General features: G+C 44.3%; 1 protein-coding gene across 1 annotated transcript in view; it reads right to left on the bottom strand.

The window, feature by feature from the left end:
- Positions 1-16,067, bottom strand: part of ZC3H6 (zinc finger CCCH-type containing 6) — a 1,382,498-nt gene extending 1,366,431 nt beyond the window's left edge. Inside the window, exon 1 of the mRNA XM_044060181.1 lies at positions 15,812-16,067. Coding sequence (XP_043916116.1) covers positions 15,812-15,830 — 19 coding nt within the window. The 5' untranslated portion in view covers positions 15,831-16,067. The remainder of the gene's footprint in view (positions 1-15,811) is intronic.
- Between the last annotated feature and the right edge of the window lie 6,710 nt (positions 16,068-22,777).

Here is a 22,777-nt window from a genome sequence, read left to right as displayed (position 1 = left end):
TCGGGCAAGCCCTCAGGGCTGTTGCGCGGGTCCCTCCGAGAAAGGTTCTCTAGACCCGAAGTTACGTGGGCCCCCTCTGCCTCTGGGCCGGCGTCCACCTTGTCCTCCTCTGCCTCTAGAGGACGAGTTGTCCGCAGCAGGATGGGATTGCTGAGATTTACGGAACCACAGCTTCTTTTTCCCCCTCTGATTCCTGGAGAAGGATCTTTTGGGGTTAGAGAAGCGGACCCCGACGGCCGACAGCGTCTTCCCATCCTTATCGCTTTGGACTAGTGTGTCGTGAACGATGAGCCAAATAAGGCCGAACCATCGTAAGGGGCGTTCGCGAAGGACGCCTTAAAGGGATCCGTGAAGTCGCAAAGGCGGAGCCAGGAGTGCCGTCGCAAGACTACTCCCGCTCCGCTAGCTCTAGCGGCTCCTTCCGTGGCATGGGAAAGAAGCCGCATAGATGTATTTGATATGGACTTTAGAGTGGCTATTCGAGTCTCAAAAACCTTTTTGTCTGGGACCGACATGGACTCCGGAGGGGCTGCAGCGTATTCTTTAATTAAGTCACGCTGTAGCCTGATAGTGTGTGCCATGTAGTTCAGCGACCTTATGGCAAAGGTTGCCGAAGCAAACATCCGCTTCCCAATACGGTCCAAAGCCCGGGACTCCTTGTCCGGCGGATGGACTGAAGAACTTTCTTGGGCAAGTTCTTTCTTAGTGGCAGCCGCCACCAACATAGCATCAACCGGTGCGCCTTTGGAACAAGAAGGTCTATCAGAGGGAGGGCTGAGGACCTTATCCGGGCGTCTAGGGATAGGCTCCACGGTGTCGGGCTCCTTCCAAGCCCTGGTGGTAATTAGGTCCACCAAGGGGTCGGCTGGGGGGGACACCCAGGAGGTAGATGGGCCTGCCTCAAAGGCCTTCAGAAATACGGACTCGTCCAGGGAGGGCTTTTGGGCAGACCACCCCCCTCTTATACGCAACATTTCCATGATGTCTTCAAATGAGACATTTTCAGGGGGTGACCTTGGGGAACCCTCCGTATCCTCCAAATCCGTATCCGTGGTAATGGACTCGGGGGAGTCCAGGTGCCTCCTTTTGCACTGGTGCTTCCGAGGCACCTCTACGGCAGGGCTGTCCGAAAAGGGCTCGTCCACCGGGTGGTGTTCCTCCCTAGGAACTAACTGGAGGCTTTGGGCAGGCTGTCCAGATGGACGGATGATCGAAGACAGACCCTGATACAGTGGGGGCACGGGTGGATCCAAAGGCCCGGTCGGGGACCTGGATGACCTCGACAGTATCCTCTCCACCACCTCAAAAGCCGAGGGAGATTCACTATCACCAGCCTGAGAAAGCAACCTCCTCGGCTCCGAAGATAGGATCGGGGTCGGAGCCGAAGCAATCGGACCCGAGGTAGTGGTGTGCTCCACCCCAATCGGCGCCGAAGACACAACCACTCCCTCGGATCCGATGCTCAACCCTCGGCCCCGAGAGCTTGGATCAGACAAGCTCGAAGGTATAGTCGGCGTCAAAGACACTATCCCTGTCGGCACCAACGTATCCCCGGATCCGAAAGGGCCTGGATCCGACAACTCCGAGACCCGATAACGAGTCGGAGAAGGAGCGATCGGGGCAAAAATGGGGGCTGCACTCCCTCCCAAAGGGGGCGGAGGCAAGAGCATCCCCATCTGCATCTGGGTCTGCAAAAATCTTCGCATCATCCGATCCATGTCTGCTTCGGAGATGCTTCTAGTGGACCGTGAAGAGGTAGTCGAGGCAGGCCGGGAAGGCCGCCTTGAAGACCTCGAGGGAGACCTATCCTCCTCCTCCGGCTCCAGAGAAAAGGAAGGTGAACGGAGCCGAAAGGACAAGGATCCGGAGACCCTCTCAGGGGACTTCAATATCTTTTCAGGCGGAGCCGAGGGATGAGACTCAGCCCGCCTTTTAGAAGTATGGCCCTCTCTCTCCCTATGTTTCTTCTTCTCCCTGTGGGAAGAAGAACCAAACTCCACAGAGCTAGTACCCGATAAGGGAGGTTGAGTCCCGGGTACAGCTAAGGGAGTAGCCTGCGCCGAAGCTACAGGAGTAGCTTGGACCCGGCTGGGAGAGGAAGAAGAAGCTGATTCCTGAGGGAGTTTTCCCGCCAGGATCAGCTTGTTCTTCCTGTCCCTAAGTGCCCGAGGGTTGAAGGCCGCACAAATCTGGCAGGCCTCCGACAAATGTGCTGCCCCCAGACATAAAACGCACTGAGTGTGGCCATCAGCTGGGGAAAGCTTGTGGCCACACTCAGTACACCTCAAAAATATAGCCTTAGACTCAGCCATAATTCTCTCACACACACACACACCCAAACACTAAGGGGGGGAGGGGGAGAGACAAAATTAAACTAAGGAGAAAAATTTTTTTTTTTTTTTTTTTTTTTTTTTTTTTTTTTTAAGTGGGTTTGATAGGGTTTGACGCTAAAACAACACACACACAATTTAAACTAGAGATTAGCTATTAGAAAAAGGAACATCTCACCAGGCCAGGAGCTCTTCACTAGGAAGCAACTGTCTTTAGCCGCAGCAAAAAATGATCTGAGGTAATGTGGTTGGTAGTAAGGGATTATGGGTAGGGGGGGAGCTAGGAGCTCGGATCTTGAAGCTTGGAAAGCTGCCAGTTCAGATCCGAGGTCGGATCCGACTACCCACAGGTTGCAGATCAAATGAAGTAACTACTTCAGATTTTGGGGATTCAATAATGGCTCCCAGTTTGCAGTCATCTGCGAACTTTGTTAGCCAAAGTCTCTTAGTGTTGGCCTGCACTTCAGAGAAGTAGATGCCAAACAAGAGCGGTCTCAGGACTGAACCCTGAGGTACTCCACTTGTGACTTGTCTGGAGCTGGATTTGGAGTCGACTACTTTTACAGTGTGGGTTCTGTCAGTACGCCAGTTGGCAACCCATCAAGTGACATAGGGATTAATACCCAGCTTAGTAAGTTTATGTATGATTCCAGAGTGGAGGATGGTGTCGAAGGCCTTGGTGAGGTCCAGACAGACTGCGTGGACCACCTTACCCTTGTCCACGGCTCTGGAGACTGATTCAAAGAAGTCGATCAGGTTCAGAAGACAAGATTGGTCCTTCACAAACCCAAACTGCGTGGGGTACAGTGTTGGAAGGTTGCCAATGTCTTTGTTTACAAGTTCCATGATAATACGTTTCATGGCCTTGCAGATCAGGCCCGTCAGACTGATGGGGCTGTAGTTACGGAGATCCAAGGTGGATCCCCCCTTGTGGAGTGGGATAACTGTAGCTGTGCGCCACTCAGTGGGCACGAAGCCTGAGGTGAGCCTATGATTAAACATGACACTTAGGTAAGGTGCCAGTTCATTTTGTAGTTCATGTAGTACACAGCCTGGGATGTCGTCTGGTCCCAAGAATGCTGTATTCTTAGCTTTGGAGAGTGCGTTTTTTACCTGTGTGGCCGTTATTACCGGAATTTGGCAATCTTTCGGTACTGAGATGGGCCCTTTAGGGGGTGAGAGGGGGGAGAAGTTTGCATTGAATCTGCCACAATACTGGCAATATCCTTGGGATCAGTATATTTAATGCCATTTTGTTGTAGCTCGGAGCAGACCTAAGCATTGCCATTTAGATTCTTGACATAGCTATAAAATGCCTTGCGGCTGTCTTTGGAATCTTTGGCAATTTTATTTTTGTAACTAGCTTTGGAGGATTTTATGAGGTATCTCAGCTTCTTACTGAGGCTGGTAAGGGAGTTTTTTGCATCCTGGGATTTTCCTCTTTTTTGCAACAGTTTCTTCCTTTTGTTGCAAAGTTTTTTTATAGCAAGGGACCACCAGATTGGCTTCCTTTTTTGGAGGAGAGCGTCTTGGTTCGATTGGGGATGACATGATTCATGCACGAGTGGATGTAATCGTACAGTGCCTAAGTGTAGGATTCAGCAGTCGAACTTTCAGTTCCTGTCTGCATGGGTCTCATGAAGTTTGTCGCTTCTGATTTTAGTAGCATGAAGTTGGTTTTGGAGAAGTTTTCTTACAGAGGTTTCCTTACTGGGGGGTGGGGTGGGATGCGGATATCAAGGGTGATTAGCTTATGGTCAGACCTGACTGAGGGGGTGCCATAGGTGTGGAGCATCGATTTCCCATGTTGGTAATGACCAGGTCTAGGATATTGGAGCCCCTGGTGGGACTAAGGATTAGTTGATCGAGGGCATTGGAATTTATGAATTCCAAGAACCGTTGGGAAAAGGTGTCAGTACACGAGTAGTTTTCCCAGTTAATGGCAGGGTAGCTAAAATCACCCAGTATTAGGGTGTTTGGTTGTATCTTAATATTTTCCAGTATGTTTAGAAAGGTGTAATGAGAATTTGGGGGCATGGTGGAGAATCTGTAGCAAGCTACAATTTGGATTGCAGTCTTACCTAGTGTTAGTTGCACCTGGAGAATTTCAGACGCATTGTGTTGGGCAACTAGCCTGGTGGTGTGAATATGGACACTCCTCCACATTTAGTGTTTCGGTCCTGGTTTGGTGGTCGAAAAATGTGGCAAGAGTTGTAGCCTGGTATTGCAGAGGTGCCCTCTGGAGCCTTGAACCAGGTCTCAGTTACTACACAGATATCGATGTTCTCCATTTTTAGGACTGGCTCAAGAGAGTGCATTTTGAGGTTTAGACTTCTAGCATTGAGTAGCATTACCTTCAAATTTTGCACGCTTGTATCTGTTACGGTGGTGGCTTTGTCATTTGAACTTTGCCTAAAAAAGGCACTATAGGGGTGGCAAGAGCCTTAGCCAGTAACCTGAATCCCAGGGGTGACAGGTGCAGATCATCTCTGGCAAAGCATCGTGGTCTGTTGATCATGTCGTCCCAGGCAGACGGATACTGGATTGCCTTTGAATGACACCAGAAGCTTAGCCAATTGTTGAAGTCAATCATTTTATCCTTATACTGTGGTATCATTCTGGGCGAAGGCAGGATGCTACTCAGGGCTAGGGTTATACTTGCCTGGGCCACATGATCCAAGAGCTCTTCCATGTCTCTTTTTGTGTAGTCTAGGGAGGTACGTCTCAGGTCATTCACTCCAACACGGGCAATTACAATACTCAATTAGATATCTGGTAAAACTTAAAAATATATAGATTACCCTAGGATGACAGGAATTACTGAAAACAACTGTAGAGACCGGCAAATTAATAAAACATGTTGCAACGCTGTTGTGGGAACATGGAGAAATAAACTAATTAAAATGTGATGCTTATGCTTAAATTCTTAAATCATCACCTCCATTAAGCCCTTCTACAAGTAGTCACAACAAAGCCATTCTGTTTCTTCCACCCTCAACATTCTACAATACACTTTGGAGCACTATATGAAAAAAGAAGCACTGCATAAACACACATTTAGGTTTAATAACACTTCTAGTATACTACATCTAAAGTGAATAACACACTTACTAAAAATGCTAATAAAAAATTCACGCAGGTAACACATCTAGTTTAAGACAGTCCGGGTCACATCAACCAATCTTTTTTGTGCTTTTACATTAAGAGGACTGGGATACTCCATTTAGTGGCAGTAGGTTGTGACCTGGTCTAAGCTGGAAAACAGAAGAAAGCTGTAAGCTCATTTCCACACATTTCTGCAAACCTTTGTGTCTTACCTGTGCTACAAGAGGTGTTTCGACTGAATCCAGAGTCATCTAGGCAAATGTTAAGTTTTTAAACTACAATACTGCACTTGTTTTTCACTGTTTAAGTGACTGCTGCTTGTATTTTGTAAATTTCCATGCATTTATATTTCTGCTACAAATCGTCTTTTCTCCTTACTGACTCATACTTGAACTGTCCTTGTAGAGGGGTGATTTGGCCAGGGGAATAAGCTGTCTGCTGTTACATTAGACTTCACGGTCTTTATTATTTTTGTTGTGCTTTTACATTAAGGGACTAAGGTCATCCATCTTGTGGCAGAAGACATTAGGCTGGTCTATCTGAGCTGGGAAGCACTACTGAGGTGCTCACAGAGTCGTCATTTCCTGGAACAAAGGGCTCAGGAGTTACATTTCACTTTCATTTTTTCTTCTGTAAATTAAGCGTGTTTGCACAGAGCTGGTCACTACACACCAGCGGTTGGCAGTATCCTGTACAGATGCAAGCACCTGGACAGTTAAGCTTACCTATAAAACTAGTACTAGGACTGTAACACACAATTTACTGAAACACTGACTACACAGAGATAAGCTCACAGCAGCTAACTTGCACATCAGATAGCACTAACACTACATATTAGCACCATCTAATACCATATCTTAGCACTATTCAAATTCTGGCTCCTAACCCTAGAGACCACCCTAGGAGACCTCTGTAAAACCCAATCCCCAAACACTAACAGGCCACCCTAACTCAGGTCTGGACAACACAGATATGCAATTTTTAAATGTCTCTGTAGCCAGCTTGGTAGATATCAGCATCCTGAGATAATGTAGCAATTGTCTCATGTTCACGAAGAACATTTTACTCCTTAAAGAAACCAGCACAGCATGAGAGAGATAAACATATCAACTTCCTTGGAGGCAAAACTTTGCATAAAAACAAGGTTGTCAAGAATACACACACTATATTCATCACATGTAGTGTCCACACACAGACCATCTTAAGCTGAGGCACTAAAAAGTAATTACCCCAAACCCAAATACCTCCTAAGCCTGCAAAGGACAATGCCTTTACTCAGTAATCTCTAAAGCATACACCAATACCACCAGCAAACACCACACACAAGCCTACACCCAATGGACCTCTAAAATCAAAGCCCATAAGGCAAGCACACAATTTACCCGGAATCTCTTCATTGAGGACTACACAGATGCTCATCACACTGGACAAGGAGAAGATTATGATCAGTTGCTTAAATGCAGCCAGGATCTGCCAAGTTACACACACACACTCAAGTCTCTGCACCAGAGGCACCAGTATAATTATATCATAGTTCATGTGGGCATAAATGAACTAAGACATACCTCTGTGGACTACTTGGAGTGAGATATTATGGACTTCTCTGAATATTTGTCTCAAACGAGTATGTGCCTTGCACTGAGCAGCAAAGCAACGTGATCTGTTGACCACATCTTCCTAGGCTGACCAGTATGACTAGTATGAAAAAAATATGACTGACTTTAACAAACGGTTTCTTTTCTGGTGTCAGTCCAGGGGGATAAATATTGGTCAGCCTAGGAAGATGTGGTCAACAGATCACGTTGCTTTGCCAAAAATGGCCTGCACTTTCCCTCTGGGCTTCCAGATTTTGGCTAAAATTTTATCCACCTCTTAGAGACTTTTTAGGCAATGCCAAAGTGACAGACCTGCCATCATAGCAGATAACACTAAAAGGAACCTAAAGTTGTTACTGCTCAATGCTAGAAGCCTTAACAAGAAACTCTACACCCTATACGCTCTCCTCATGCTAGAGAATATAGACATCTGTACCATTACCAAGACAAGGCTTAAAGCTGCAGGAAGTACTCCGGCAGTAAAAGGCTACATGCTTTCCATACATTTAGACCATCAGCCACACAGGCAGGCACTAAAGATGGAGGTGTCTTGGTCTACATAACCAACAAGTGTACCTCAAGGTTGGTTAAACAGGATGATACCCTGGAGTTCATTAATGTGCAAATCGCCTTAGATGGCGTCCCTTACCATTTCTTAGTAAGCTATAGGTCACCATCTATGTCACAAGAATAGCACAATTCTTATCTAGATCTACTGGAGGCACTCTCCATACAATTAAACACTCTATTGAGGGGAAACTTTAACTACCTCTCTACAGACTGGGAAACATGCACTGCTTCCAACTTCCAGCACAACATTTACACACATGCCCTTGATAAGTTAGTGCACACTTCAACCATAGGTTCAAATATACTGGACCTACTTCTCACCAATATGGGAGAGTGCTGCCTGACCCCACCCCTCTGTGTCACATCCTCACTGGTTAGGTCAGATCATAAACCTGTCTCATTCAAAATAAAAAATCAGCTTAGAAAACCAAGCAAAATCTGTTACAGTTAGAAACTATTCTAATGCAAACTGCATCCTACTAAGTGACAGTTTGTCAAAATTCAAATCCCCACCTAACTCAGAGTTCACAATAGCCTATGCAGAATTATTCACAGAAACACTGTACAAACATGTAAATAGTTGCATAGGGGCTGCTGAACCTACCAGAAGCAACCCCAAAACAAACCCCACTGGTGGAATCCTAATCTTAAAGTATATAACAAAAGGAAAAAAGTCATGACCAAAGTCAGAAAGAGGAACTCTCATAATGACAAGAGCTCACTCATTAAACTAAAGAGGAAACTAAGAGAACTAATTAAATCCAACAAGGCCAATTACAAGGTCAAGATAGTTTCTCAGGGTATAGACAACCTACAAGGTCTTCTATATCTATGTCCTAAACCTCAAAGGTAACACACTACAGTGTGCAGAACTGGTAGTAAATCGTACCACCGTGATTACGCAAAGTGACACAGCGAATCTGCTGGCCAACAAATTTAGCTTAAACTTCACATTTAGCTTCCCCCCCCAGCCATCCTTCATGAAATCCCTACTAGCATAACCCATAGTGGTGCTCACTAAGGTTAAAAACATAGCCTCAATGGGGCCTGACAGTAACCTAGGTTGCTTCATAAATAGCCTGAAAAATGACCTAATCAGGACCACTTGAGTGCCTTTTCAACTACAGCCTCAAAACAGGCAACGTACCAAGCAAATGGAGGACAGCAACAGTTATCCCCCTTCACAATGGTGGACCATCAACCGACCCCAAAAACTACAGATCCATTAGTCTGACTAGTCTAATATGTAAAGACATAGAACAGATTTATCATAGAAATGAATGATCAGCAAAGACATTATCAACCTACAGATACTGGACCCATCTTAGTTAGGCTCTGTCAAAGGAAGATCATGTCTATTTAACCTAGCAGATGACTTTGAGAAGGTAAGCAAATCAATGAATGAAGAGAAAACAGTGCGTACCACCTACCTAGACCTGGCTAAGGCATTTGATAGAATCCCTCACTAAGGTATTGTGGGCAAACTCGCCAAACTAGGCATAAACCTCTACATAACTCACTGGACTGTCAGCTGCCTCACAGATAAGACTCAAGAAATTAGGATTGGTGACCTCCACCAAGAGGCAGGTCACTACCACAGGACTCTGTGCTGGGCCCACTCCTGTTTCACATCTACTTTTCAGAGGTCAAGGCTAATGTCAAGGGACTCTATCACAAATTCTCCCCATAACACTAATATCCTACAAGAAGGTCAAATGCAGACAAATGACTGCTGCCAAAGCTGCAGATTAAAACTCAGTGCAAAGAAGTATATTACAGTGCCTTTTGGGAAAACATCCACCCAGGCAAATTACCACATTAATAAGTCACCCCTAACAGTTGACCCAGAACTTGGAGATCTGGGAACATACGTAGACAGTAATCTGGCCTTTAACCAACATGTAGCCAAGATAAAATAGAATCTTTCTTTGTTGCCTAACTTACAAGTAAGGGTATGGCATTCTGGTCTAAAGAAGTTACAGTACCACTCTCCTTGGCCCTCATCAGATCCGTTACTGTATAGACTAGGCATATGCAACAGCTGGAATGCCCACAGTGGTTCCTCACCAACAGAATCCAGAGTATTAACATATTCATAGGTTCATAGGTAGGTACTAGGCTATCGGCCCTAGGGCCCATACAAGCCTAGCCAAAAAATGTACCCTGGCTTTCGCCACCCAAGAAATTTATTTTCATGTGCTCCTGTCGAGCAGAGCCACAGAAGTGATGCCCGGGGTGAATTTCCCATTTCCCATCCAATCATCAAGATTTTTCTTGAAGAGTGCTAATGAGGAGCTCTATTTGACATAGATAGGTAGTCTGTTCTAGACTATGGGAAGTCTCTGGGACAGGAATCTATCCCTCTAGCATGTTCTGTTTATTCTGGTGACAAGGTTTAGGTCCCTAGAGCGTGTAGCTCGGAGGGATTGGGATTTCTTTAAGTGGAGCATGTCCAACAGCTCTGGGTTTGACATAGCTTTGTATGTTAGGCAGAGATCGCCCCTGAGTAGGCAATACGCGATGGAGTAAAGCTGTAGTTTTTTGAGACAGTCAGCATAGGGCATCTGTTTGAGGCCAGTAATCCTTTTTGTGAGGTATTTCTGTGGTCTTTCCAGTTGTTGTAGAGGTCTTGTGAGGTACATACCAAAAGGGGCGTTGTACTCTATAATGGGTCTAATGAGTGATGAGTAGAGGGGAACAATGACCTCTTTTTTTCTGGATGAGAATCCTTTTGTGATGAGATGAGCCACATAGGATTTCCTGACCACTGTGGCGATGTGATTATCAAAGGAGAGACTACTGTCCACCTGTGTCCCAAGATCTTTTATCACATTTTCGGCATTAAGTAGACTACCAGCTATGTGGTAGTTCATAGGTACAGAGTTTTTACCAAATGGGATGACAATACACTTTTTGGCATTGAGCTTCAGGCCATGGCTTTGACACCAGGTATCTGTCTCAGTGAGGCCCTTTTGTAGTTTGTCCACATCGTTAGGAGTTTCGATGATGGCTCCTAGTTTGCAGTCATCTGCAAACTTTGTTAGTCAAAGACCTTCTGTGTTGGCCTGCACTTCAGAGAAATAGATGCCAAACAGGAGAGGACCCAGGACTGAACCCTGTGGTACTCCACTTGTCAATGGTCTGATGTCGGATTTGGAATCCGCTACTTTTACAGTGTGGGTTCTGTCCGTGAGCCAGTTGGCAACCCATCTTGTGACATAGGGATTTATACCTAGTTTAGTGAGCTTATCTAGAATTCCAGAGTGGGGGATGGTGTCGAAAGCCTTGGCGAGATCTAGATAAGCTGTGTGAACCATTTTACCCTCATCTATGGCTTTGGTGACTGCTTCAAAGAAGTCACTCAGGTTTAGGAGACATAATCTGCCATTTACAAATCCAAACTGGGTAGGATCCAGAGTTTGGAGATTACCAATGTCTTTGTTTATGAGTTCCACGATGATACGTTCCATGGCCTTGCAGACCAGGCTCATCAGGCTAATGGGGCGGTAGTTCCCGGGGTCCGTCATGGCTCTCCCTTTGTGGAGTGGGATAACCGTCACGGTGCGCCATTCAGTGGGTACAAAGCCTGAGGTGAGGCAATGATTGAACATGGTACTTGGGTAGGGTGCCAGTTCATTCTGTAGTTCGTGTAGAACGCAGCCTGGGATATTGTCAGGTCCCATGGATGCTGTGTTCTTGGCTTTGGAGAGTGTGTTTTCTACCTGTGCAGCCATGATTATAGGAACTTTGCATTCTTCCGGTATAGAGATGGGCCCTCTAGGGGGTGAGAGGGGGGTAAAGTTGGCACTGAACCTATCTGCCAGGATGGTGGCAATATCAGTTGGTTCTGTATATTTAGTGCCATTGTGCAGTAACTCAGAGCAGATCTGAGTGTTCCCATTTAGATTCTTGACATAGCTATAGAATGCTTTGTGGTTGTCTTTAGAGTCAGTGGCAATTTTGTTTTCGTAACTAGCTTTGGAGGATTTTATGAGGCATCTCAGCTTCTTACTGAGGTTGACCAGGGAGTTCCTCCAGTCATGGGATTTTACTCTTTTTTGCAACAGTTTCTTCTGTTGTAGAGTTTGTTTATGGCACAGGACCACCAGATTGGCTTCCTTTTTCTGGAGGATAACATCTTGGTTCTATTAGGGATAGCATGATCCATGCACTTGTGTAAGTGCTTATAAAGTGCATTTGTGTAGGATTCGGCAATCATACCTCTATTGTCCGTCTGCATGGGTGTCATGAAGTTTGCCACTTCTGTCTTAAGAAGTGTGAAGTTGGCTTTGGAGAAGTTTTTTACGATGGTTTCCCTAACTGGAGCTGGGGGTGGGATGTGGATGTCTAGGCTGATTAGCTCGTGGTCGGATCTGACCAACGAGGAATTGACCTCTGGTGTGGAACAACAGTTTCCCATGATGGTAATGACCAGGTCTAGGATATTGCTGTCCCATGAATTCTAGAAAATGTTGAGCAAAAGAGTTGGTACATGAGTAGTTTTCCCAGTTAATGGTGGGGTAGTTGAAATCGCCCATTATTTGGGTGTTGGGTTGTACCCTAATACTTTCCAGTGTATCAAGAAATAAGGAGTGTGAATCCTGGGGCATGGTGGGGGGTCTGTAGCAAGCTACAATTTGGATTGCGGTCTTGCCCAGAGTTAGTTGCACTTGGATAATCTCGGATGCATTATGCTGTGCAACTAGCCTGGAGGTGTGGATATCCTTAATGAATATGGACACACCTCCACCCTTAGTGCTTCTTTCTGGGTTAGGTGGCCGAAAGGTGTGGTATGAATTGAAGCCTGGTAATGCAGGGGTGCACTCTGGAGCTTTGAACCAGGTCTCTGTCACTGCACAGATGTCGATGTTCTCCATTTTAAGGAGTGCCTCGAGTGAGTGCATTTTGAGATTTAGACTTCTAGCATTGAGTAGCATTACCCACAGATTTTGCTTGCTTGTACCTGTTACGGTGGTGAATTTGTCATTTGAACCTTGCCTAAAAAAGGCACTATAGGGGTGGCAAGAGCCTTAGCCAGTATCCGGAATCCTAAGGGCGACAGGTGCAGGCCATCTCTGGCAAAGGATCGTGGACTGTCGATCATGTTGTCCCAGGCAGACAAATACTGGATCCCCTTAGAATGACACCAGAAGCTTAGCCAATTGTTGAAGTCAATCATTTTGTCCTTGTACTGTGGTATCATTCTGGGTGATGGCAGGATGCTACTCAGGGTTAAGGTCATACCTGCCTGGGATACAAGATCAGAGAGCTGGTACGTCTCAGGTCATTCACACCAACATGGACAATGACAGTGCCATATTTGTACTTATTGTGGAGTGACCAGAGTGCATGCGTTATGTGGCGGATCCTGGCACCTGACAGGCAGCTGACAGTAACTTTCTCCTTGTTTAGTCTAGTGAGTGGAACATCAGTGTGCCTAACTATAGAGTCACCTATGACTAGAGTGTTGGGTACGTTGTTGTGCCTTATGGGCTGTGGTTGAGTGGCACACTGAGTTTGTGGGCTGTGTGTGTCATTTGGCTTGTGTTGGGGGGGGGGTAGAGTTTGCTTGAGTTTATGCTTTGGATGTCCCTGATGCTTGGGCAGGTTTTTATTGAGAGCATCCACGAATGTAGGCGTGTGTTTTGTGTTTCTATGTGTGTGTTTTGGTGGTGTAGGTTTTGAGGGACTATGTGATGAGTGTGGTGTGGTGCAAGTGTTTACCTTGTCCTCTTGACTGTCTAGTCCAGTCTTGGGTGAAGAGAGTCTTGCTTCCAGTTTGGCTATATAAGTGCATCTCTCACAGGTTGTAGTGTTGGGTGGTAGGAGGAGAGGGTTGTCTGTGTACATGAGGCAATTGCTGCATTGCCCCAAGATGCCCAGATTCATCAGGTAGACAGGAGAAATCACTGGCAGCTGACCCTTAGACATGCCTGGATAACTGCTTATTTATTAAGTACTAAAAACTGCTTTCCACTAGACAAGTGAGGAAAGTTGAGTGCTGTAGTAATTTGCAGCTTATGTAGTGCTTACAATGAGTTCTGACCAATGCTGAGTTCAAAGAAACAGATTTGAGTGCTGAAACTAGAAAACTGGCTAGTTATAAGAAACAAAACTAAGCTAGAAGGCTTTCCTCCAAGACAGAAGGGCTTGGGGGCTCAGAAGCCTACAAACAGTCTAGACCACTTAACAGGAAAGGCAGGAAACAAGCTTAATTTTTTTTTGTTCTCTTTCCCAGATGCTCTCTTTGTACACAGTAGGAGTGCCTGAAATCAGAATATAATCTCACTGCACTCAGTTGAGTGAGCAAATGAGATGGGCCCAGAAGGAGTATCCAAACACAAATTTACAAGAGGGGCTGGCAGTTTCAAAGCCACTAAGATTAACACCAAAACAGAAACACGGAGGGTGGGTGGGAAAACTAACTGAAGAACAGAGTCAAAACTTCCAGTTCAGTTAATAATCATGCAACACAGTTAAATCAATTTAAACACTGTATTATTTGAAAAAAAGTAAAGAAAAAGGTACTTAAATTCTCTTATACGCCCAGTTGAATACAGCTAGATCTTAGCTGGCCAAAGCTCAGGTTTTTAAGCAGAAAATATTTCAAACTGTACCACTTAAATAGGCAAGGACAGGAAATCAAAGATACTGTCCTATACGGACCACCTTACAGCCCTGTCTTTATACTCTGTCTCCCACAGGTTTTTGAGAGGCAGTCTGTGCTTGGCATACAAGACATTTTATTTATTTATTTATTTTATTTTACATTTGTTGACCGGGATAGTCCGGCTGGGTGTGAGCCCATATTCAGCGGAGGCCCAAGGAGAAAAGCTCCAAAAAACAAGAACATTGACAGGTACAGTGTCAGTTTTACATAGAATTTAACAAAAATATCAAGAAACAATAAAGAAAGCACAATATACAACAGGCACTTTAGTGAAAAAGAGAAAGTTATTACAATATAGTAAAATCCTATATATATCTATATCTAGAAACAATAAAGAAAGTACAATATACAACAGGCACTTTAGTGAAAAAGAGAAAGTTATTACAATATAGTAAAATCCTATATATATATCTATATCTAGAAACAATAAAGAAAGTACAATATACAACAGGCACTTTAGTGAAAAAGAGAAAGTTATTACAATATAGTAAAATCCTATATATATATATCTATATCTATCGATATATATATATATATATATATATATATATATATATATATATATTTTTTTTTTTTTTTGAGGGCAGGGGTTTATCTTTAGTTGATCATTTGAGTATACTTTAATACGTGTACATATGTATACCCTTACAAAAGAAAATAATCAAATTATACTCTTATTGTAGGTAGCTGATAGGTGGTGTTAACAAGTGGGAGTGGGGTATACATGGACACTATAAAACAGATGCAGCTGTGAAGGAGCTTTTGCTTATTCACAAAACAAGCAACACCAGAAACACTAGATGCAAGGGTCTGAACTTTTCTTGCAGCATAAACAGAACATGCTGGGGAGACAGATGTGCATCTCAAAGGATACTTGTGCTCTGGAATAGGATCCCCATCCTTGTGAAGCTAAGTCCATCCCTAACCCTTTTCAAATGCAACCTTGACCATTGGATGAGTTGTTATAAATTCACCTCCAGGCTGGCCCCCATTCCCCTTAAAAACAGAGGTAAACTGTAAACATTCCCCAACTAATATAGCCCCCACATAATTTTTTTAGCAATCTCCTAACATATCCTTTTCTAACAAACATTCCCTTCCACTTAAGATGCACATTTTTACAAAGGGATCCAACTGGGTTGGGTTGCACAGCTAGGCTTATAAAGGCCCAAGTAGTCAATAGCTTAGTATATACCCATGAACATACAATGCTCTCCAGGAAAATACTTGACTGTATGCAAAAGGAGATACAATAAGTTAAGTCTGCAAATCACACAATCAGTACAGAAGTGAAGAAAAGTCAACTATAAAAAGCTCTAACGACCCACACAGTATTGTATAGCTACTGACAAACACAGACTTCAAACCCAAGTCTCCATGTTAGTCACCAATCATTAATTTACACTATAAAGTTTGAAATCTGCATTTTTTAGCATTCATTTGCAGTGTGCAAATTAGGCTTTAGAAAATGCAGACTGCAACAAAACAGTCATAACGTATTTTTATTAGATAATAAAAAAGTACAAATTGTTAAATCTTACCTTTCTGCACACCTTTCATTTGTTTATTTACTGGTCCTTGAGGTAAAACATTTGACTGTACCACAGCTGCAGCTTCCTTTGCTTGTTTATACTGTTTCAGTTGATCAGCAAAATCGTCATCGGCAGCAGCATTGCTGACACCTTCTTCACCATAGTACTCAAACTTATCTGTGTAGTCACCGCATTCATAACTTCTTTTATGGGACTTCAAGTAACTTCCTGGTAACTGCCCATGCTAAACAGAGATGCAATTGCACTGTTAAAGTTACATTTTTCCCCAAATTAAAAAAGCCCAAAACAAAGTACATTTGGGTGTGCATACCATAAATAACAAATACATTAATGTGAATGGACCCTTGCTGGCAGGTGTGCATTCGGGAAAGCCTTCCCAGTCTGTCTATTTTGCTCTAAAACTTCACTGTTCAGGGGGCACATGAGCCTTCTGCCAGCAGACATCATACATTACATTGCGACTGTCTACCTAGCCCCTGAACCAACCAGTTATCCATCAAGTACAGCACAAGCACAATTTCTGACGTTAAAAAAAAGATAGAGAAGATTTGCCATCTACATGCTTAAAGAATGTATAAATACTAAATACATGGATGCCATTCAATCAACTAAGAAAACTGCTCATTAAACATCCTGACCAGTGCCTGATGAACTGAAAATACAGCAAATGAAAAAATGGCAAGTTGTTTTCTGTGCAAGATTGTTGTACAGCCATGATTGAGAATTTAGCCTTTCACCAATATTTGGTATAACTAAAGTTTCAAAAGTGTGAGGAGTCCCACTGGAATCTGCTTATTCTTCTTCTTTCGGCTTTTCCCAGTCAGGAGTCGCCACAGTGGATCATCTGTCCGCTCATGATTGGCAGTGGAGTTTTTACGGTGTCGAGCTGACAGCCCGGTGCCCAACTTTCCACAGAAGGCACACACATGCATGCACTCACACCTCGGATCAATTCAGAGTGTCCAATCCACCTACAGCATGTCTTTGGGATGTGGGAGGAAACTGGAGCACCTGGAGGAAACCCACACGACCACAGGGAGGACATGCAGACTCCGCACAGAAGGCACCCCAGCCAAGGATCAAACTGGAGAACCTCTTGCTGTGAGGCGACAACGTTAACCACTGCACCACCCCGGCCACTGGAAACTGTTACCCTCCAGCAAAAAAAAAAAAAAGTTTCACTGTGATAATGTGTCAGTTAGTCAGCGTGTGGTATGAAGTGTAATTCTTTGAGTAATGACAGTGTATCTGCATGTGGCAATTACCAGCTACAAATTGCAGTTGTAGGAGTCTGAATGGGTGTCAACTGAGTATGAAACATTTGGACATGTGCGCGAGTTTGCAATGGGCTTTGTGGTCAATTATGTTTTATCGATCGCTTCTGGGCTGATCCCCATAATGTTGGATTATTCAAGATTTACTAAAATATATACCTGTCTAACCTACAGGCAACACCAACAGTGGCTGGAAGCCATTCAAAGCACAAAGGAACAGTGAGAGGGTAATTAGGGGGTCATCAAGGATACCCCCACAGATCAACTTATATGGTAGTGTCAGATATCTAGGACACTTTCTTGTGGGTCTACAAATGAGGGAAAAATCACAAACAGTAAAACACAGAGAAAGGAGCCAGATCATCACCAAGATGAAAATTATAAGAAGGCAGAGCTCTGAAACATCAAAAAAAATCTCATTTTCGAAGTCAAAGACTAAAGAGCAATTCTTGGGAATGGTGTGAGATGATGACAGAGCAGCTACAGCACAAATGTCTACAACTGAGACATTCCGGTAGCAACCACAGGATACAGCCCATGAACTTGGTGAAGACTTTGACAGCAGAAATCTTCCAAAAAAGAGGTTTTCTGCATGATTGCAAAAGACAATGCTGTTTGCATTTCAGATGGAGAAGATTTGTTTACTCACTACCCACCCTACCCTTCCTGAAGCAAACATTCTGGAATTTATGCAGTTGTTTCAGGAAAAGCCTGAGATGGCAGTGCATGCTAAGAGTATGAACATGATGTTCTCATCTAATTTTTACCTCCACATGAAAAAAACGAGATAAATGGACTGATTTCAGGGCAATTCTGATGCCGCTTTTAGAAGAAAAAGTAAAGTTATGTAAGTAAACTAACCATAACAATAGATGTTTGAATGATCTCTTCTGTAGTAGCCTTAGCTATATGGGTTATATCCTGTTAAGGGTGTAACAGTGGCCAGCTTCCAAAGCTTCAGGGCATATTACAAGTACCCAAACTGTTACTCAGCTCAAGATAAGCTGTTTAAAAAGAAAGGCTTGGGAGCCCTATAGAGCTTTCATGCCAAAACACAGTGGGGTGCTAAAGCCCTGAAGAGGACAATGACAGGAAAATATAAATATACCCTCATTCTGGCAAAAAAAACATACAAAAATAAGGGAATGGGAGGGGGATATGTTCTAAGATCACTTCTGCAATAGCCTTAGCTATTCATGCAGATTACCATAGCTTAGACTGACTAGGAGAAGGAAGGATGAGGGCCCAGGAGCCCTTGGAGAATAGCCATAGCAAAGCCTGTCCTACACCTAGAGAAGGAATCTAATTTATAGCACTTTGTAAAATTATGTGCAGAGGACTAAGTTGCTGCTTCTAAATTACTTCTAGAATCCAGCCCAGAGAAAGTACAGTTTTGTACCTACCATAAATGTAGATGTCCGATAGGTATGCATCTGCAGTCCTAACATATGGGTTGTCCTGCCTCAGGCAGCCCTTCGGTCGGCCGGATTCCAAAGTCTGGGTCTGGCCTCGGCTGATGTCACACTTCACCCGACGTCATAGCTGCTGTGGCATAAAGGCATCAGCCGACGCCATTTTCCTCAGTGTTTCTTGCCCCAGATGCCAGGTGCCCTCTAGGAAGGCTAAATTTGGATAAATGCAAATAATTCCAAACAGTAGAGAGCAAAAAATATATATACATATATACAAAACAAACACACCATAATGAATTCCCCCAGCTAGCTAAAAGAGGGGTAGGTACCCTAGGAATACCACAGAGGGGAAGGAGGGTGGGTAATCCTGACTGCAGATGCATACCTATCGGACATCTACATTTATGGTAGGTACAAAACTGTACTATGTCCTTCAAGGATGCATCTGCAGTCCTAACATATGGGTAGAATACCATAGCCAAACTGGGGGAGGAGGCACTAAGATAAAGATGGTGTAGTCAAGATCCCTTGCAACACAGCAGTTGCAAAACCTGCTCGGGATCTGGAGTATAAAGGAAGGTTATAATGCTTGGCAAATGTATGCACGGAGCTCCAAGTAGCAGCTTCTAAAATGTCTTTGGTAGCCACTCCTCGTAGGAAAGCTGTAGTGGTGGCTGTAGCTCTTGTGGAATGAGGTCTGATATTTTCAGGAGTTGTCTTTCCATGAAAAGAGTAGCAAAATCGAATGCAATTTCCTATCCATTTTGAGATTGTCTGTTTTGAAATTGCTTTTCCTTGCATTCCTGTTGCATATGCTACCAGAAGTTGGTCAGTTTGTCTGTTGGTCTTAGTTCTGTCCAGATAGTAGCGTAATTGTCTGTGCACATCCAAGGTATGCAGCAGTCTTTCCCCCCTGTTCTGTGGGTTGGGGAAGAATGTAGGTAAATGAATCGCTTGGTTCAATGATACTCTGGAGACCACTTTTGGCATAAAGGTAGGGTTGGTTCTCAGAGACACTCTATCCTGATGGAAGATGAGGAAGGGCTGTACTGCCATTAATGCCTGTAATTCAGATACCCTTCTTGCTGAAGTGATTGCTAGCAGGAAAGCAGTTTTCCAAGACAAAAACTGTAAATCTGCTGTTGCTGCTGGTTCAGAAGGGGGAAGTGTTAACTTTTCCAGCACAAAGTTGAGATCCCATGTAGGTAAAGGTGGTTTCCTTGGAGGCTTTACATTTTTGATTCCTCTCAAGAACTGCCTGAGTAGAGGATGAGAGAAGACAGGAGGATCCATGTTGTATTCTGCTGAAATTGCTGATGCATGAATCTTAATGGAGGAGTAGGACAGGCCATTGTGGAACAGTTCTGCTAAGTATTCCAGGATGTGTGCTATGTTTGCCAATGAGACATTTTCTCCCTTTGCTGCACTCCAAATGAGGTATCTTTTCCATATGGCTGAATAAGTTTTCCTTGTGGAGGATCTGCGAGCCTCCATGATAATGTCCTTAACCCTCTGAGATAAATCTGGGTTATTTTGTTTTATGCAATATTCCAAGCAGCTAGCTGCAGTGTTTTCAAGTTTGGATGTAGGATCTTGTAGTTGTTCTGTGTTAGAAGTAAGGGACATAAAGGTAGAGGCCATGCGTGTGTCCGAGACATGCTTCTCAGTAGCGGGTACCAATGTTGCCTTGGCCAGTCTGGAGCTATCAGGATTACCCTTGGCTGATCCTCTTTGATCTTCAGTAGGACTTTGTACATCAAAGGAAGAGGTGGGAATGCATATGCTGTCAGGTTTTTCCAGCTGAAGGAGAGGGAGTCCACCCTCCAAGCAAGTGGGTGGTATGCTCTTGTGCAGAATTTCTTCAATTGGTGGTTGTGTGGGGAGGTGAACAGGTCTATCTCTGGTAGTCCCCATTTCTTTGTTATGGTTTTGAAGATATCTGGATGCAGCATCCATTCGTGAGCATCCGTGGTAGTTCTGCTTAAGGTGTCTGCCAGTGAATTTTCTTTTCCTGGTACAAATCTGGCCTGAAGTTGAATGTTGAGATTCAGGGCCACATTCCACAGGTCCATCGCCATCCGGCATAGAGGATATGAGTGTGTACCTCCCTGTTTGTTGATGTACCACATGAGTGTGGTATTGTCCGTCCTTATCAGCAGGTGACCTTGTTGAAGGAATGGTCGGAATGCCTGGATTGCATGTTTCACTGCCAGCATCTCCTTTAGATTTATGTGTAGATTCAGCTGGTCTTGGGTCCATAGGCCTTGTATGCACTTGTCCACCATGTGTGCCCCCCAGCCTAGGTCTGAGGCGTCCGTGGTGATGGTCTGGCTTGGATGAGGTTTGTGGAAAGGCAGTCCTCTGTTCAACTGACAGGCCTGAGCCCACCACAGGAATTCTTGCTTCAGGCATGGAATTATTGGAATCTGGGCTTCTAGACTGTGCTTGTGTTGAGACCATACATTCCTTAGGTACCATTGCAACTTTCTCATATGCAGCCTGGCATGTGGAATCAATATTATGCAGGATGCCATGTAACCCAGGGCTTGCAGGACTTTCCTTGCAGTAAGCTGAGTTTGTGTTGTTGATGTCATGAAGTAGACTGGTAGTTGCTTTTGTTTTTCTTCTGTGAGAAAAGCCATCTGAGTTGATGTATCCAGTTCTGCACCCAAGAATGTTATCCTTTGGGATGGTACTAGTCTTGACTTTTGCATGTTGACTGTGTATCCCAAGGCTTGCAACAGTTGTATGACCTTTTCCAAATCTTTTGTTAATTTTGCTTTGTTGGCTGCTTGTATTAGGCAGTCGTCCAGGTATGGGTAAATTTGAATTCCCTGAAGCCTGCAATGAGCAATTACTGATGCCAGGCATTTCGTGAATACTCTGGGCGCAGTAGATAAGCCAAAGGGCAATGCTGAGAATTGATAATGCTCTGATCCTGCAAGAAATCTGAGGTGTCTTCTGCAATCTGGTCATATAGGGACGTGCAGGTATGCCTCCTTGAGATCTAGAGTCACCAGCCAAGACTCCTTGCCCAGCATGGGAAGAAGTTGCTGGAGGGTCAGCATTTTGAATTTTGGAACAATGAGGTATGTGAAGTCGAGAATAGGTCTCCATTGATTTTCTTTTCTTGGTACAAGGAAAAGCCTGGAGTAAAATCCTTGGCCTTGTTCCATAGGCGGTACCTTTTCTATAGCTCTCATCCTTAGTAAGTTGTTGATTTGTCTTAGAGCGTCTGCTTTTTGGCTTGGTGGTAGGTTTGGCATTCCTCTCTTTTTTGGTAGAGTGTGGAAGTGAAACCTGTAGCCTTTGTCTATTGTTTGTAAAGTCCATTTGTCTCCTGTAATGTAATGCCAGTTGTCTAAAAATAAGGCTAGTTTTCCGCCCAAGGGTGCTTCCAGTTGTTCCCTGGTAGGCAGAATCAGAGCCAAGTCATTGTGTCTGTCCTGTGGAAGTGGTTGTAGTTGAATCTGTGGCAGTACTTCTCTGGTTGGTAGGTTGCCACTGACGTCCCCTGTAGGCAACCCTGGACTGACCTCTGCCTCTTGGGCGTCTATTTCTGCCTCTCTGTGCTCTGGAGGTGTCTGGAAAGGACCAATTCTTCGAAGGCCAATTTCTGCTAAACCTCGGAGGTTGGACCTGTAAGAAATCCTTGACTGTTTGGACAGATTTTGCTTTTTCTTCCACCTTCTTTAGAACCTCCTGTGCAGGGGAGCCAAACAAACTTTGTTTCTCCATAGGAGCATCTAGGAGTTTTGACTTAACATGATCTGGTAAGGCTTGTTCTTTTAACCAGGCATGCCTTCGAATCACTGTTCCAGTCATAGCTGATCTAAAGGAAGCCTCCAGTGCATCATAGCCACATTTTAAGAAATGGTTACTGACCTGCTGAGAGTTATGTACCAAATCCTGAAGGGATTTGCGGTCTATAGGTTCAGGAGAGGACAGTTTTTTATTTAGCTGGTCTAACAAAAATTCCTGGTACTGAATCATGTGAAATTGACAGTTTAAGGCCCTGGCCGAAAGAGTAGCAGAAGTATAAACCTTTTTACCGCATCTCTCTAATGCTCTAGATTCCCTTTCAGAGGGGAGAGGGTTTTTGGCAGAGGCAGCTGCCACAGCTTTATGGCCCTGTGAAATGGTTTCAGGATCTGCAACAGGAGCCTTATACAAATGGTAGTGTGTGTCCGGGACCCTGTAATATCTGTCAGGCTTGGCAGGGGCCGGAGGAAGAGAATCAGGGGCAGTACAGGCATCATTATATGCAT

This window comes from Protopterus annectens, chromosome 1.part2, assembly GCF_019279795.1.
Source record: "Protopterus annectens isolate FY-2018-M chromosome 1.part2, PAN1.0, whole genome shotgun sequence".
Taxonomy (NCBI): domain Eukaryota; kingdom Metazoa; phylum Chordata; order Ceratodontiformes; family Protopteridae; genus Protopterus; species Protopterus annectens.
The sequence above is the reverse complement of the archived record's forward strand: the minus strand, read 5'-3'. Positions and strand labels throughout refer to the sequence as shown.